Genomic DNA, 19,212 nt, shown 5'->3' with positions numbered 1-19,212 from the left:
GACCACCACCACCACCTAAATAGCTCTCCCCAAAATAGCTGGGTCCTAGTTCAAACTGCTTCATATCTGCTCCTAAATTTTACTCCCATTACCACTCTCCATCACCCCCTACCCAGATAAGGCCCTTGTTATACTTCTAACAGGGACTGGACAGGCTTCATAAAGGAATGGTCCTGAGTCATGTCTAGGTCAATCATAATTATACAAATTATATTATATATTATATACATTATATATATGTATATAGTAATACAATACACTACAATTTATAACAATTTTAAAATTATATATAACCATATTATATCTGATAATATACATTATCAGATAATATCTGATATCTGATAATTCTATATATTATATATAGTTGTATATATAATTAAACTTATATATTAAACTTATATATATATATAACTATATATTATCAGATAATACCTGTATATCTGATAATATACATTATATTATTATTACATATATGATTATAATTATCATATAGTACAAATAATTATACAGTTATATACAATTGTATAATATAATTATACATGATTATTATTCCATATGTTATTATTAATAATTATGCAATATTAATTGCTATCACTTATTAAGCTCTTATAGTGTTAACACATTCTTCCCATTGCCTGATCCTTATCACCTTTCTCCTAATAATGCTAACTTACTCTTCAGATCTGGCTCAGCTTGGTCATCAGTTCCTTCAGGAAGCCTCCCCAGCGCTGTCCTAGCCTAGATTAGATGTCCCCACTGCCCTCCTAGTTCCCCTTATTTTCTCTTTTGAAATACACATCACACTACACTGCCTGCTAATGTTGATTTCTGTAACAAGAATATGAGCTCCATGAAAAGAGAGAAATCAAATTGCTTTGTTGCTCTTTATATTGCCTGTGCCAGTACAGTGTCTGGTACAGAATAGGCATTCGATTAATATTTGTTGCTAGGCACTTTATACAACAAAAAAAATAGTATGTCCCTTGTCAGTAAACCAACTTCCTTTTCTTCAATATGGCTATAAAAAGGCACACAGAAGTGAAACTTATTCTCCACTGAAAGAATGTCATGCTGTGTCCAGAAGTTTATAGTGAAAAAGATGGCTCATCACCACCTATGGATCTTGCTCTTTTGCCTACAAACCTGTGAGTTCTGACCCTTGCTGATACCTCCTAATTTTCTATTAAGTTTTGGAAATTGATCTTAAGGAGGCTATTGAAATTTGGCCTGCTTTAATAGAAACACCCTGGGTCTCAAAAGGGATCCTCCTGACTGGGAAGAGACTTAAGATCCAAACCTATCTGTTTTTCAGCTTTAGAGTTTATATATCTGAATTTTATCTGTACTCAGCCTCTAAACATCTGAGAAAAACTCTTCTGCTCAGAACCGTCAGCTTATGGTAGACCTGCCCAGAAAACCAACAAAGGAATAGATAGTCCAAAACTTTGAAAAACTTAGAAGCAATTTTTTGGGACGTTAGAATGTGTTATATAAAATTTAACAGAGATATGACTTAATTATTTCATTGCTCCTGCAGATTAGAGTGACACATGACTATAATTATCACTGTAAAAACTTCACCTCTTTAAGTTCCCTTTATTTTCAAAGCACATTCAGAGCTATTACTCTGCTTATGTCCTCCAAAAACTCTAAAATTAATGAAGAAGAGAGTATTATCCCTGTTTTATAAATAAATTAGTTCTCAGAAAAGAAATGAAGAAGTTGAACTAAAAATCCTGTTTTTGTTACTTAAGGCTTAACAGTAAAGTATAATGGTCAAATGAATATTGCTTGTTGTTAGTACAAAGTAAACTATGTAACATTAACATAGCTTTGGGAGTGTTTTGTCATTGCATATATTATCTCACTGATTCCGAACAATTGCCTTGTTTATGTAAAAACTATCATTTCTAAAAATACTTACAGTGTCTCTTATCAGCTTTGGAAATGCACTAGCAAATTCCTGGCATGAGTTAGAACACAGAGACTCTAGTGGGTTAGGATTTCTGGAAAAGGTAGAATTAGTGCACTGGGATGTCTCTGATTCCCTTGACCACTTAAAGCTGTGACTCCTTCAATGTGAGCTTCCTTGAGATTGTATCCACTGGGCAGGTCAAATTTTTGAACCTGTGGTAGTCACCCTGACAGACAAGCAGAAAATGCAAGTAGATAGGGTAAAATATTGGATAGAACCTAAGTGGAAATCTAGGGATATCCCCAGTCTTTTAAAGAAGGGCTAGACAGGGAGGCATTTGATACCACTTAACTAGCAAAACTCAGTGGAAGTGAGTTTGAGTGAACTCCGGGAGTTGGTGGTGGACAGGGAAGCCTGGCATGCTACAATTCATGGGGTTGCGAAGAGTCAGACACGACTGAGTGACTGAAGTGAACTGAACTGAACTGAACTGAACTGAACTGAACTGAACTAGCAAAGCATTCACAATTTTTATGTACACACTCTTATGTGATACATACTAAGATCATTGAAATAAGCAAGATAGATGTTCTTAATTTCATTACAAAAAAAAAAAAGTAGAATCTAAGACTTGAATTAAACAATTCACCTAAAATTTCACAGCCTGAAATTGGTAGAGCTGAAAATGGACATTTGTTCTGTTAATCCCAAGGCTGTAGTTCTTTCTGTTCCACACTTTTCTGACTTTTCACTCATTCAGTTTTCAAGTCCCTGATGCTCTTCAAAGGGCTACTGTACACGACATGAAAGGCAGCTCTAAGATACACTTGCCTCATCTACTGAAATGGAAATCAAAGTTATTGAATCAGCTAGCAATGAATCATTCATCCATTAGCTTTAGAACTTTGGGAAAGTTATATAAAATCCACCTGTTGTCAGAAGGGAATATTTCCCTCTTCCGCCTCTTGAGTTCTGTGGCTGGACTACTAATAAAACTGACAACAACAAAATTCTGTAAAGCAATTATCCTTCAATTAAAAATAAATAATTTTTTTAAAAAAACTGACATGGGATAGATTGCAGGAGAAAAGAAACAATTTTTTTTTCAATTTTTTCAACCTTTTATTTTATATTGGAGTATAGCTGATTAGGGGCTTACCTGGAGGCTCAGTGGTAAAAGAGTCGGCCTGACAATGCAGGCATCGCCAGAGACATGGTTTCGATCCCTGAATGGGAAGATCCCCTGGAATAGGCAATGACAACCCTTTCTTGCCTGGAAAATTCTGTGGACAGAGGAGCCTGGCAGGTTGCAGTCCATGGGGTCGCAAAGAGTCAGACATGACTGAGCATGTGTGCACACATGCACTCAAGCACACACACACACACACACACACACACACACACAGAGCCAATTAACAATGTTGTGATAGTTTCAGGTGAACAGCAAAGGGACCCAGCCATATGTATACATGTATCCATTCTCCTCCAAATTCCCTTCCCATCCAGGCTGCCACGTAACATCCCTGGGCTATACAGTAGGTCTTCGTTGGTTATCCATTTTAAATACAGTAGTGTGTACATGTCCATCCCAAACTCCCTAACTATCCTGTCCCCCCATCCTTCCCTCCTGGCAACCATAAGTTCATTCTCTAAGTTCATGAGACTGAGAAACAAATTTTAATTTGTGCATGCAGAGGTCTCATAGAAATGGAAACTAAGAAGTGGCCAAAACAAACAGCTTTTACTTTTTAGACAAAGAAACAAATTTGTGAAGAATTAACAGGACAAAGAATCTCAGGCTTTTGGTGTGAGCACCAAAAGTTAGTGAAGAATGTAAACAGACTTGGGGCTTGAAGTGGTAGATTAAAATAACACGGTTGGTTTGTATAAACTTCCTGCCCCCAAATTCGCTGTCTTTGTTGATAAGGATGTCCTTATACCTCCAGATGCTGTGAGGTTTATTTTCTGCTTTCAAGGGGACAGAGAAGAATCGGAGTTTTCTTCTTGTACTGGCTTCTTCTCAATCAACTTTTATTCAAAACAATCAATATGGAGAGTCTCCTGGTGGCCAAGTGGTTATGATTCTGGGCTTTCATTGCCGTGGCCTAGGTTCAATCCCTAGTCCAGGAACTGAGATTCCCACAAATGATGCAGCCAAAAAAAAAAAAGAGAGAGAGAAAAAGAAAATATCATATGTCATTGTGGCATATTTGGGGGCAATCCATCCTGGGCTGTGTTGGGTTCAGCCAACCCAACATTGTTATATAGACTTCAAAATGGGAGAGCTCTTAGTACAATAAGATTGTTTTGAGAATCAAAATGATAACCCAGGTATGACAGTTAGCACAGTGTCTGAATATAGTAGGTGCTTACCAAATACTAGCTAATGCTGTTGTTTTTCACACCTGCTTTTCATATGGTATTAGGAAAGGGCCAGGGCTTTCTTATACAGAGATCCTGGCCAAGATTCCTCTGTTTAGGATGATCCAAGGAACATGAGCCAGTGAAAAGATGGTACGAATTTGAACTTAGGTGTGGGCTTTTGAAGTTCCTGAAGAGAAAACCAGGGATGAAATATTCCCTTTGTCAAGGGCCCATTAATGAGAGGTGGGAGTCTGTTTTTATAGCAGTAAAACCAGAAGTACTTTCATGTACCATTTGGCTTTGTTGAATGGATATGTTTGCCCCTTAAAATTATTCTACCAACATTTCCTGAGTGCAAAAATGTACCCCATATCCCTCTTGCTGCTATTCCTAACAAAGAAGGTCCCTGATATTTAGCATTGAGCTTAGATGTCAACACTGACTGTACTTACTTCCCTGGAATGAATTCTGAACAATTTAAGCAGCTGAGATGCAATGGGAAAAGGGAATTGGAAATCCCCTTTTTCCCTGGAAAGCACTGAAATAAGAGGAGTCTGAGTGTGCAAGCTCATGACCATTCCATGTTGGAAAAGTTTTCTTGAAGAGCCAAGACTCACAGTCTTATGTTTGTGATCTCAGCTTCCTCATCATGACCTGTGAATACTGTGACTCTGACTGTCCTTCCAAGTATTCTGCTAGCTGCCAACTGTTTGTTATAAAAAAACAAGAGCCCACCGCTTTTGCTCCATACTCACTTCCTTCTACATATTCTCCCTCACACTCCTTTAATTTTTCCTTTTCTCTGTACCTTTCTTGCTTCTTTCTTCAACCTCTCCCCTTGCTGCCTTCTCCTCTCTCATCAATGATAGTAATAATTAACCACTTATGGAGCAGTCACTACATATCTGTCATTACTTTAAGTAGTCTGCATATGTTATTTTGTCTAATCCTCATAACACCCTTTGAGATTGGTACTGTTAATATTACAGAAGGAAATAGAGGTCATTTAGCCAAAAAGTGGAGGAAGTAGGATTTGAACTCCTGTCTATAGACTTAACCACTGAGTCAGTGCTGCCTTCACCACTTTGATGCTGAAATAGAATAGCATATTATCTCTGAGGCTGATGGTTATCACACTTTGGGATTTATCATGAGTGGTGATTATTCAGCAGAGACTGAGCCCATCTCTGTATCCACCTACAGAGGAGGCTAGAGTCTGGTGGGCAGGCCTTTGCCAACAACAGAATTTTGGGCAGGCCAGCAAGGTAGAATATCCAAAGAAATGACTATATCGAGACACGGCTCAAGTACCATTCACATGAGCATAGTTATAGAATGATTTGAATTTGCTTTTTTAAAACAAACAAAGATCCAGTATCAATAAGATCTCAATGTTCTGCTGAATGTAGAGCACAGTCATGAGGCAATCCAGCAGCTGACGCAAAAACTAGGGGAGAAAAAAAGAATGAAAAAGTAAATAAATCCAGGAAAGGTGAGTGGGTTCCTCTAGATATCTGTTTATGGATAAGTAGGCCCCAACCATCATCCTAGGAGTTGGAGACAAGATTTCACGCCTGGAGAAGAGTCTGGCAAGTGTCAATTTGCCATTAGTCCAAAGTCCTATTAGAGAGGGGCCTTCAGCTTCCCTCATAGCTCAGTTGATAAAGAATCCACCTGCAATGCAGGAGACCCCAGTTCGATTCCTGGGTCAGGAAGATCCACTGGAGAAGGGATAGGTTACCCACTCCAGTATTCTTGGGCTTCCCTGGTGGCTCAGCTGGTAAAGAATCCATATGCAATGTGGGACACCTGGGTTTGATCCCTGGGTTGAGAAGATCTCCTGGAGAAGGGAAAGGCTACCCACTCCAGTATTCTGGCCTGGAGAATGCCATGGACTGTATAGTTCATGGGGTTGCAAAAAGTCAGACACAACTGAGTGACATTCACTTTCAAAATAAAGACAAAGCCTCTGTTCTAGAAAGAGATTTGAGCAGACAACTGCCATAGACCTTCCAAAAGGGCTTAAAAACAAAAGCCAAATTACAGAAATGGAAGAATATATTATGTATGGGGAAGAGTAGGTATCAAGACATTAGCTTTAAAATCCAGTCTCCAAGATGCTTGAGGCTGCATCCTTATAACAACGTGAGACTCCAATAGAGGGGGTAGTGACCCCCCTCATCAATCCAATATGCCAAAGCAGCCCTGAAGATCAGTGTGTGACCCCAGAGCAGCCAGAGTGCTTCCACAACAGGAGCCCAAAAGTCAATGCTAGGTCACTTGGGCTCCTCGAATAATTCCCAAGCCAGACTTTTGTTCTCTTGAACTTAAGAGAAGGATAAATCTGTAAATTTGGGGGTAACTAGACTCAGCTACGTGGAAGAGAAGAAAGAGGTCTGAGCAGTCAATTGGGTGACTGATGTTAGTGGAGGTACATACCCACTACACCGTTTCCTTCACTATACTCAATTTTTTATTATATGCTTAGAGTGCTGTGGTTATTGTTCAGTCACTAAGTTGTGTCTGACTCTGATCCCAAGGACTGCAGCACACCAGGCTTCCCTGTCCTTCACTGTCTCCCAGAGTTTGCTCAGATTCATGTCCATAGAGTGCTGAGTAATGATAAAATGATGAGTGACAGGATCTCATCTTTAAGAATCTGTGTGTGTGTGTGTGTGTGTGTGTGTGTGTGTATTTATTTGGCAGAAGAGGATTCATCTCACCCTAAATCTCAATAAAGATTATATAAAGTAAAGGGAAAAAAAAAAGCCAGCAGAAAATAGTATACTATTGGAAGGACTGATGTTGAAGCTGAAACTCCAATACTTTGGCCCTGATGCAAAGAGCTGACTCATTGGAAAAGACCCTGATGCTGGGAAGGATTGAGGGCAGGAGGAGAAGCGGACGACAGAGGATGAGGTGGTTAGATGGCATCACTGACTCGATGGACATGGGTTTGGGTGAACTCCGGGAGTTGGTGATGGACAGGGAGGCCTGGCGTGCTGCGGTTCATGGGATCTCAAAGAGTCGGACATGACTGAGCAACTGAACTGAACTGAACTGTATGGAGGTGGTAGGTTCCTTGTTTTAAAACCCTCATAAGCAAGGAGTTTCCATTCTCATGGAGAATGACACAAAGCTTCTCTCCACTAACCCTTTGCTTCCTCTTTGTCCTTCTCTCCCTTCACTCAGAGTAACCAGTTACAACCATCTCTCTTCTGGGTGCTGCTGCCTCTGGTAGCTCTTCCAGACCTGCAGTACTCAGGGAAGCAGTGGATGGGGGGAGACAAGGGGAAAGTTATCTATGGCTGAAGAAATATAAAGAAATGCTGATTTGAAGGGTCCTAAAGAAGCAAGGGGGTTTGGGTAGCTATTAAGCAACAATACGCCCTTCCTTATTTCCATGCCCATGAAAACCTTCATGCTGGCTTTTTGTAACATCTCTGTAATACTCCAGTTCTCCTTTTTTTTCCATAAGAGTTGTCTGGGGGTATTATTTTAATCTCTGTAAAAATGTTTTCTTATTTTACATAACAAGCACTTATGGTGCCTAGTATATGCCAAGTACTTTTCTAATAGGTTTACAAATATTAACTCATTTAATATAACACTTTTATGAAATGCTCCTGTTAGTCTATTTAGAAGCTGATAAAACCGAGGCACAGAGAGGTTAACTTTCCGAAGGTCTCATGGCTAGAACCTGGCAGGAGCAGGACTCAAGCTCAGGCAGTCTGGATTTTCATCACTAAGTCATGGTGCCTGACACAGGGGCAGAAAGAGGGTGCCCCTCATGGCAACTCTCCCTTTTGGGGTCTCTAGTTTCTTCTCTATTGCTTTATATACCTGAGAGCAGTGTCGTGTCATCTAATTTTCATACTTCCTCAAAAGCAGTAGAGAAATTTTATTTCATTTACCAATAGAATCCTGTGGTTTGGCAGGTAATTGGCTTAGTCATGGTTATTTAGCTAATTGGCAATAGAACCTTGGCTCAAACTTGTTTCTTGATCTTTTACTCACCTATGAATCCCTAGCTTGTGGACATATGCAAATCTTTGTTAACAATATGAGAATATTGGAGTGGAAAGAATTTACTGTTAGCCAACTGCTCTTTCTTATTACTCAGTTTATATTCTGAACCTTCCTTACCAAGGGCCAGAGACATGTAGAGTTATTTCTTGCCCTCACTGTTTCTCTTACTCTAAGTTTTCTATCTTGCTTTTTATTGCTAGAAAAGGGAAAGTAGGTCAGTTGCCAAAAAAGTATTTATTCTTTTGACAAATATTTAATAACCATCCACTAATTGTAAAGGAAATACTAGTGACCAAAACAGAAAAAGACTACATGGCAATTATATTCTCATGGGGGTGAAAGGTGGGGAAGACAGTAAGTACACATGCACAGGCAATGCTTTAGTAGTCATAACTGCTGTGAAGAAAATAAATAAAGCAAGGCAATAGAGAGTGATGGGAAATAGATGGCTACTTGAACATGGTGAAGCTTTCTCTGAAGATATGACATTGGAACAGAGTTTCACAGTGAAGGAGCGCTGGAAAGGGTGTTGTAAAAAAAAGGGGGGGGAGGACAGCAAATATTTAATAGAAAATGTTCTAAGGTGTTCTTAGCCAGTTTGAAGAATAAGAAAGTCAGTGTGGTTGAAGTGGGCAGGGGAGAGAAGGATATGAGATCAGATGGGAAGAGATAGGATCTAGGAGACTAGGGCGTCCCTTGAAACTCCAAATGCACACTGTCTTTGTTTTTTAATAGACTCTCTTAATCCTTGGAAGGAAAGTTATGACCAATATAGATAGCATATTGAAAAGCAGAGATATTACTTTGCCAAACAAATGTCCATCTAGTCAAGGCTATGGTTTTTCCAACGATCATGTATGGATGTGAGAGTTGGACTGTGAAGAAGGCTGAGCGCTGAAGAATTGATGCTTTTGAACTGTGGTGTTGGAGAAGACTCTTGAGAGTCCCTTGGACTGCAAGGAGATCCAACCAGTCCATTCTGAAGGAGATCAGTCCTGGATGTTCATTGGAAGGACTGATGCTGAAGCTGAAACTCCAATACCTGGCCACCTCATGAGAAGAGTTGACTCATTGGAAAGGACCCTAATGCTGGGAGGGATTAGGGGCAGGAGAAGAAGGGGATGACAGAGGATGAGATGGCTGGATGGCATCACTGACTCGACGGACATGAGTTTGGGTGAACTCCAGGAGTTGGTGATGGACAGGGAGGCCTGGCGTGCTGCAATTCATGGGGTCGCAAAAGTCAGACACGACTGAGTGACTGAACTGAACTGAACTGAAGGAGAACTATGAAGTTTAGGTCTAAATGCCCTCTCTGTTGCCATCAATTGTTGTTTTGTAATCTATTTGGGTTTTACCCAACTTCTCAGTAAATTTACTTCTCAGTAAATTTCCCTTACTCAGGTCTGAAGAATTTCCCTCTGGTCAGTTAACCTCCTCCTACCCCATCAATATTGCTAACCCAGATAAAGTTTCTGAGTCTTCATTTTTCCCAAACACATTTATTATTCTCATAGTCTCTATTTCCTTCTTTCAATCAGTGGTTTTGGGCAGCTACTTTATCATGAAATGTACATTTGTAAAGTTCACCCATTCACATGAGTTCATCCAGGGAAACAGGAGTTATCATCTAAAACACAAAAGATATATAAGGCTAAGAAAGATGTCCAGCTTCCCTTCCAGGAGGAGAAATCCAGCTCTAGTGAATAGACTGCCCATGGTGTTCTCTATTCAAGCTGGTGTCATCCTGACCCTCCAGTTACCTCTTCACCATAGCTACCTAGGGGTCACGGGGAACCCATTTTTCCATCCAAGCCCACATCATGGAGTTCAAGCCTTTTCTTGCCTTTGTTTCTCTTCTAGAAGTATTGCCTTTCTCCCACCCTATCCTGCTGTGGTCTGGCTATGGGAATCAGGAAATCACACTCATTCAGTTCAGTCATTCAGTCATGTCTGACTCTTTGCAACCCGATGGACTGCAGCACACCAGGCTTCCCTGTCCATCACCAGCTCCTGAAGCTTGTTCAGACTCATGTCCATCAAGTCAGTGATGCCAGCCAACCATCTTATCTTCTGTTGTCCACTTCTCCTCCTGCCTTCAATCTTTCCCAGCATCAGGGTCTCTTCCAATGAGTCAGTTTGCATCAGGTGGCCAAAGTATTGGAGTTTCAGCTTCAGCATCAGTCCTTCCAATGAATATTCAGGGCTGATTTCCCTTAGGACTGATGGGTCGGATTCCCTTGCAGTCCAAGTGACTCTCAAGAGTCTTCTCCAGCACCACAGTTTAAAAGCATCAATTCTTTGGTGCTCAGCTTTCTTTATAGTCCAGCTCTCACATCACGTACATGGCTTTGACTTATATGGACCTTAGTTGGCAAAGTAATGTCTCTGTTTTTTAATATGCTGTCTAGGTTCGTCATAGCTTTTCTTCCAAGGAGCAAGCATCTTTTAATTTTATGGCTGCAGTCACCATCAACAGTGATTCTGGAGCCCAAGAAAATATAGTCTCTCACTGTTGCCATTGTTTCCCATATTTTTGCCATGAAGTGATGGGACCAGATGCAATGATCTTAGTTTTCTGAATGTTGAGTTTTAAGCCAAATGTTTCACTCTCCTCTTTCACTTTCATCAAGAGGCTCTTCAGTTCTTTGCTTTCTTCACACTCATTAGGAGATATTATAAATATGGGTCATCTCTTTTTCGTTGGGCCCCAAGCCTGCTCACCAGTCCCTTCATCCCCTCAGTCAACCTGTTAACTCCCTGGGGGTATTCCCTAGAGCAGCATTTCCTCAAAAATTTTACATTCATCAAAATAATAATAGCAACTATCATTTTTATGTGCCAGGAATTTGTGCTTAGTGTTCTTTCTTCATAATTGTATTTAATAATTACCTATATTTTAAAGGTAAGGAACCTAAGAATCAGAGAATTTCAATTGTTTCCCCCAAATAACATATCTAGGTTCAAATATCCCTAGATTCAAAACCTGTACCCCTAACTTTACACATCTTAAGTAGTCCCTCTCCTGCCTCCTCTTGCTTCCCACATTACTGAAGATATGAAGGCCAACAAGCATGACTCAGCTCAGTTCAGTTCTGTAGCTCAGTCATGTCCAACTCTTTGCAACCCCATGAATTCCAGCACGCCAGGCCTCCCTGTCCATCACCAAATCCCAGAGTTCACCCAAACTCACGTCCATCGAGTCAGTGATGCCATCCAGACATCTTATACTCTGTTGTCCCCTTCTCCTCCTGCCCTCAATCCCTCCCAGCATCAGAGTCTTCCAGTGAGTCAACTCTTTACATGAGGTGGCCAAAGTACTGGAGTTTCAGCTTTAGCATCACTCCTTCCAAAGAACACCCAGGACTGATCTCCTTTAGAATGGACTGGTTGGATCTCCTTACAGCCTAAGGTGACTAGCTACCATTTTATCTTCTCTGTTCCAAAAAGTCCACTACATATTAAGCAACATCTATGTGCCCTCCCAACAATTTCATGAGGTAGGCATTATTATATCCTATCTTGTAGCTAAGTAAGATAAGGGCCTCAGTAACTGTCAGGAATTGAACACAGGCCCATTGGACTCAAACTATGTGCTTTTTCCATCTTGCCAAGCAAACTTTCTTCTATCCTTACTCCCAACAAGACCTCAAAATATCAATATCCTTTCACTCATCCTTTCCTTTTTTCTTTCCACTTCAGATGAAGGCATGAGCCTCTTCTGACTGAAAACATATACCTTTCTCTGCACACCATTTCCCTTCCATTTTTTGTTCCACACAAGCCTTAGTGGCTTGTGTATACTTCACTGTGCTTGGTGCTTGGGATTTTAAGACAAGATTCCCGGATTCAAGTGACTTGGTGTCCAGAAACAGACAGGTGGGCTCATGACTACCAACCAGTATGGCAAGTACTATGAGAGAGAAATAAAGAACTCCATGCGTAGGGACATCTATCCTAGATCAGGGAAATCTCTATCTTCTTTTCCTCCATACCACACTTCCCCCATCAATATCTTCTATTTCAAAACAAAATCAAATAAATTAGCTTTGTTTGGCTCTCTAGCTAGCTATTTGTTCTGTTTTATAACCTCTCTTTCACTATGAAGCTTCTCCAATTCTTTACCACCTTTTCTATCCTCAATCCTCTACACTCTGGCCTCCATTTGAATCATCCTAACTTGAACTACATTCTCAAAGGCCATCAGTAACCTCCTAATGGACAGATCTAGGGGTCATTTTCAGCCTTTAACTCACTTGAAGACTCTGGATCACTAGACATCAGTGACAGTTGCCTTCTTGAGATTCTTTCTCCTCCTGGGTTTCATGATTTTGTCTGCTATTGGTGCCTCTCTTGCCACTGTATCGCTTGATCTATTCAGTTTCTTTGATAGTGCCTATTCTATAACTGTAAGCACTTATCACAAGGTTCAGCCTTGGACTTCAGCCTACTCTTCCTGAGTGACCCTCTCCTTCAATCACCTCCTCTCCATAGATTCCTAAACCACTTGGATTTCAGTTTGATGGCAAGTGACAGTGACTCAAAAATAAGAATTCCTTAAAGAAGAAAGAAATTTATTTCTTGTTAGTGTAAAATGACTGGAGTTGGCAGTTCAGTTGGTAGAATAGTTCACAAGGTCATCAGGGACCCACACTTTTTGAATCTTCCTGCTCCATCATTCTCAGTACTTGGCTTCCTCTTCTTGATCCAAAATATCCAAGATCCACTGTCATGGCATTCCAGCCTATAATAAGCAAGGAAGAGATGAAGAAAGCAATCACCATCTTCTTAAAGACATAAAAGCCAATACAATATTTGCACTTTCATCCCATGGACCTGAACTTAGTCGCATGACCAAACTGAGATTGCAGAAAGTTGGTCGATGTAATCTTTATTCTGGGTGACCATACACCTTGCTAAAAATTAGGGATTCTATTACTAAGAATGAAACAGAAAACAAATATTGGAAAACAACCAGCAGATTCTCCCACAGCCCCCAAACAATACTTTGAACACATTAACTTTTCTTATCTTCCATTCCTCTAACTTCTTATTTAGTGGTGCACCGTCATCTCACATTCAGTGTTTCTGACATTAATCTTGTCTTCTCCTTTTGACTTCTTTCAAGCATAAACTTAATCAAATTCCAGTAGCTATTAGTTTTCCACTCTCATGAAGTAGACACCCAATATACTTTTGAATTTTATGACATGCCTCTTCATTCCTTGCCTTTCTTCGTGCTATCTCTCAAATTCATCCCTTCCTTTCCATTCCCATTACCACCCCTTGATTCATGTCCAGATAGCTAACAGTAGCCTCTGAAATGGTCTTTCAAGCCCAGCTCTTCTTTCCTCTTATTCCTCCATTTCCTACATTGTTACCATATGACTCTAACCCTAAAGTATTATTAGCCTTTGTTCTCAAAAACTTTAATAGCTTCCTCCTGCCTGTGGTGCAGACTTCAAACTCAGGTCTGTCCTAAATCTAAACCTAAATTTATATTTCTAGCCTGATTACTCTCTACTTTGTTAAGCAAATCTATACTTATTCAACCTACATCACACATCTTCTCTTTCTAAACCTTTCTTCAGAACCCGAAGACCCGAGACACTAATTCTTTCCCTTTCTGTCTAGTAAAATTCTTTTCACTCTTCAAGGTCCTCTTCAAATTCTGTTTCCTCCAAGAAGTTTTTTCTAACCACTGCAGATCAAAGTGATCTATCCTTCCTCAAATTCCTATTGTAATCACTGTCTCTACCATTCATCTGAATTTATCATTTACCAGCTCACATTGCAAAGGTGAGTTATGAATGTGTATGTGTGTGTGTGTCTTATTTCCCTAACCATATATGAAATTTTTAAAAGGACAGAGAACTTGTCTTGGTCATAGACTTGCATAGAGCTTTTCATAGTAAGTCCTTAAGACATTTTTGTGCCACAAATTCTCTATGAAATTAAGTTTCCTTAAGGTTGCCTCCAACATTAATATACTGTTTGAGTCCCCTCAGCACCTAGAGAAATAAGTTTTAGCATTGGTTGATATGGAGATTCTTAAAACACCAAAGCCTTTAACAGAAGAATAGAGACCACCAAGTGCAGTGATACTGAAAACTGTCCCTCCGTGCTTTACCTGAATTAGCCCTTAATAATGGTTCTTCATACATTCTTCAGTATGGTCTTGGTGTTACCAAGGTCATCATAGAGGTGGACTAGAGAAGTCCTAAAGGGCATATCCTAATTGTTAAGATGAGGATAAGAATGAGAGTCGTTATCATGAATAATCTCAGAAACAACTAGTATTTATTTTGCCTTGATGGTCAACAAAGAGTTTCCATTCATATATGATTTTTCTGATCACTAATTAGATAGGCAAATTTTATAGTTACTATTGCCATTCTGTAGATGAATAAACTGAGACTCATAAAAGACTCATGACTTTATTAAGGTTGACCAGCTCATACGTAGAAGTAGCAGCTATGGCTACTCATAGCACCTATGACTTCATCCTCTCTATCTCTTCTTTGCATGCTATCGTTTTGTGGCTGCCTCATAGCTCCATTGGGTGTTCAAAGGTACATATTATGCTTGTGCAAGACCTAAACTTTTCCTCAGAAAGCCCAGGAGTCTCACCAACAGCGCCACACCACAAAATACTAAAAGGACTTTCTCTAGCCTAGCTATCTGACATCCTCACTGCCTCACTCTTTGATACCCAAGCACCACTTCCTGAATGACTTGTGAGAGGAGACAAGATATACTTCAAAAAGCAACACCACCCGCCAACCATTCTGTGACTGCACAACTGCCCTCCTACTAAGATCTCAGCCTTAGTAAACTGCCCACCATTTCCTGGGGTTTGACGATAAAACCCACCAGAATTATGAGTCTATGGAACCCCCACCTTTTCCATCTTCTCACACTGAACCTGAATCCAAAGAGTGAAATGGAAATTAGGCACAAGGACTTGATATTAAAAACAAAAAAGAAGAAGAAAGAAAGAAAGAAAGAAAGAAACCTTGTGAGATCTGGCACCAGGGCCCGCTGTACACTTTGCACAACCCAGTAGAATATGAAAATATAGGGTCTTTTTATAAGTAATATTAAGAAGTTCATGACAACACAACAGCATTAAATCAAGTTCAGGTCCTTCTGAGCTCAAGACTCTATACCCTGCACAGGTCACATGTCTAGCTGGGGACATTCAAAGCTTCAGGCTGGGACACTCCAAGTGTCTCTCTACCAGATCTCATCAACACAGTGGCAGAGCTTGTCTGGGGAGAATTAATCTTCAAGGAATGGATTTTGATAAACTCTGACTTCTGCCACCAAAGACAAACTTAGTCTCTCTTTCTGTTCCCTTAGTAGTTTGGTTCCTATTGCTTTTACTGTTCAGTACTCATCATACTGCATTCCTGTTCGCATGTATGCAGATGCATCTTATTCTCTGAGCTCTGAGTTCCTCAGAGGTGCCACCATGTCCTATTCATCCCTGAGTGGCGCTTGTTTAATCATGTCCCACTCTTTTGCGATCCAGTGGACTGTAGCCCACCAGGCTCCTCTATCCATGAGATTTCCCAGGCAAGAATACTGGAGTGGATTGCCATTTCTTTCTCCAGGGCATCTTCCCAATCCAGGCAGATTCTTTACCACTGAGCCACCTGAGAAGCCCTAGAACTTAATAAACGTTTGTAGATAAGGGTCTTTAGTCTCCTTCTTCCCCCCAGGACCTTGTTACATCTCCATCTCTACTTAGCCCATCCCAACTAAGTCACCAGTCCTTGCCTGGGATATTCCTTCTAAGGGAAAATCTTGGATGTTCTGAAAGGAAAGAGGTTTATGTAAGCAGTCCCTGACTTGTCCAGAAAGTACTGGGCTAGAGTGCAAGGGTGGTCATAGTGAGACAGCACCATCAGTTTAAGAAATCCCCTTGCTTTTCTGACATATCACAATGACTTATATTCTCAGTGACCTTTATTCTTATCCTCTTTATGCTAAACCCTGAATAAACTTTAGAGTCAGGCTGAACCCATTTACGTGAAAAGTTTTGTTCTGCTCTTTGGGGCTTATATGCGGTCAGTACTCATCAGAATGGCCCTGCTAGTGTTTATCGCTGAAGCTCTTCTTGACTGGTCAGTGCTTGTGCCTATTGGTTATTAAATGTTTTGAATATCATACACGCTGGCTCACTACACCCTCTCACACCATATAGCTCAATGAGAATAACTGAGTAATGAAAGAACAGAAGAAAGGGGAGAAAATAACACCTGATAATTATATTGCCATTCATTTTACAAACTATGTATTAAATCCGTTTATCTTCATAAGGTAATTGAGGAGAAGAGAACAAAATAAACTTTTCTTTTTTTTTTCTATGTTAGATTTTCATCCTTCAGCTTTATACTGAATACTACAATCCCAAAATTCTTCCTGGATTCCCAGAATGAATAAAGTCCATTTCCTATTCTTTCTCAAAGTGCCATAACATTTATCCTATTTGTAGTTACCTTATCAAACTTGTTCTCTTCATTTAAGTTCCAGGGAAGAGAAACCATGTCTATTTTTACTCACCATTGTACTCCAGTCTCTTTACACCATGCTTTAAAGAGCAGAGGCTCAACAAGCATTTGTATTATAATCAAATTAATAAATACTCACTATAAGATCTAGAGCAAAGTTGTCCTTGAATAAATACGTCCATTCATTCATAAAAGTATGAATGAATAAATGAACTTTGCTTACTTCAGAAGTTGCTCCAAAAGAGCCTAGGCAACACATAACTGAATTTAATTTGCTAAATCATCCCACAAATATTTGCTAAGCACCCTCTATGTGTCAGGTGCTCACCTATAGACTGGGGTTATAACAGTGAGCAAAAAGAGCCCTCAAAATCACTAACTTGGGGAATATTTACTCCGGACCTCTAAAGCACTCTATGCCTATATCTTCTAGGAATAGAGGCATAAATGTAACTTTTTTTTTTTTTTTGCAAAGACCATGGCAGCCATCACAGGCTCTCGTCCCCAGCTCTTCTACCACTTGGCCATATGACCTTGGGAAAGAAAATATTTAATATCTCAGACCTCAGAGGTTTAAATATGGAGATTTATGGCCTTAATCTCTCAAATTCCATCTGACTCTTGTTAGAGGCTAGGTGTCTAGATAAATATGCTTTAATGAAATGGATTACTTAAAAATTCACTGAGAAACTTAATTTTTGAATGAAAATCTTTTAGAAAATTTAGCCCTCATAACACGTTAAATATGTTTAAAGTAAAATCCAAAAAAAGAGAAAAAAAGATATCATCAAGAACCTCGATCAGCTGCTCCTCAGGGAGATTCAATCCTGGAGAGACAGAGAATTCTAATAGAAGCAACCGTCAAATGGTTATGGTTTTGTCAAATGTTTATGGTTTTCTATTTATGTTCTCAGGTCTGGAAGCAGCTGGAAGTGACACAGACATCTTCATAGTGAATGGGATTCTGGGGGAGTCAGCTACTTTTCCCTTAAATATCCAACCATCACAGAAAGTTACCTTCATTTCTTGGCATTCCAAAACATCTGTTGCTTTTGTAACACCAGGAAACTTCGGAGAAGAACCCATAGTTACCATAACCCACCAAAATTACCATGAACGAATAAATGTCTCAGGTCAGAACTATAACCTGGAGCTCAGAAATCTGAAGATTGAAGACTCAGGGATCTACAAAGCTGACATAAATGTAGAGACCTCTAAAACGACCACCACCAGGTCCTACAACCTTCAAGTTTATCGTAAGTTGTAGAAAGAGAGAAGGCTTGTTTTTTCACTTTTACTTTGCAATTTGCTATGAAAAAACACCTTTATTTCTGACAGTTGGGTTCCCTAAATCTTTTCATACTTATAAGTACTTACATAAATATATTAATGCTTATGGAGAGGGTATGGCTTTGCTTGCGTTTAGCAATGTACTCTTCCTGTGGACCTTGTTTTTCTTTTCTATAAAATGCAAATAATCATACTATTTACTTCCCATAGTTACTGTAAGGATCAAGTAAGATAGAGTATGCAAAGTACTTTTAAAAAACCCTTTTTATTTTGAAATAATTATAGAGGCGTAGAAAGGTGTAAAGAAATGTATAGGGAGTGCCTGTGTGCATTTCACCCATCTCTTCCCGATGGTAACAGCTTACATAACTAGAGTACAATATCAAAGCCAGGAAACTGGCATTGGTACAACCTATAGCGCTTATTTAGATTTTAGCAGTTATATAGGCACTCATGTATGTGTATGTGTGAAGTTCTATACAACTTATTCACATTAATAGCTTCATGTAACCATTACCATAATCAATAAACTAAAGTGGACCAACGTCACAAAATTCCTTCATCCTTTACAGCCAGTCATTACTACCCTATTTCTCCTCCCAAACTCCTGGAAGACATTAATCCACTCTTCATATCTAGAATTATGCTACTTCACAAATGTTACATGGATAGAATCACGCAGTATGCATGCTTTTGAGACTGGCTTTTTTCATTCATCATAATTTCTTTGAGTCATCCTAATTATTGCAACTATCAATAGGTTATATATTTTTATTGCTGGATAGTATTTCATTGTATAGATGTGCTACTCTGTGTAACCATTCACCTACTGAAGGATATTTTAGTTGTTTCTAGTTTGGTGCTAAATCACTTCAGTCATGTGTGACTGTTTGCAACCCCATGGACTGTAACCCACCAGGCTTCTCTGTCTGTGGGATTTTCCAGGCAAGAATACAGGAGTGGGTTGCTATTTTTTTCTCCAGGAAGCTTCCCAAACCAGGGATCAAATCTGCATCTCTTTATGTCTCCTGCATTGGCATCACCTAAGCGGCTGCTGCTGCTGCTATTAAGTCGCTTCAGTCGTGTCCAACTCTGTGT

At 39.7% G+C, this 19,212-nt stretch overlaps 1 protein-coding gene across 14 annotated transcripts in view; it reads left to right on the top strand.

Annotated features, from left to right (window-relative positions):
* Window positions 1-1,050: 1,050 nt before the first annotated feature.
* Window positions 1,051-19,212, top strand: part of CD84 (CD84 molecule) — a 45,228-nt gene continuing 27,066 nt past the window's right edge. For 13 of the 14 annotated variants that reach the window (XM_012184477.4, XM_060415235.1, XM_042256554.2 and 10 more), the window contains exons 1-2: window positions 1,051-1,145; window positions 17,739-18,080. In XM_012184477.4, coding sequence (XP_012039867.3) covers window positions 1,064-1,145; window positions 17,739-18,080 — 424 coding nt within the window. In that variant the 5' untranslated portion in view covers window positions 1,051-1,063. The remainder of the gene's footprint in view (window positions 1,146-17,738; window positions 18,081-19,212) is intronic. The other variant, XM_060415239.1, reaches the window with a different exon arrangement.

Source organism: Ovis aries, chromosome 1 (genome assembly GCF_016772045.2).
Source record: "Ovis aries strain OAR_USU_Benz2616 breed Rambouillet chromosome 1, ARS-UI_Ramb_v3.0, whole genome shotgun sequence".
Classification (NCBI taxonomy): domain Eukaryota; kingdom Metazoa; phylum Chordata; class Mammalia; order Artiodactyla; family Bovidae; genus Ovis; species Ovis aries.
This window is presented reverse-complemented; position numbering and strand designations above follow the sequence as displayed.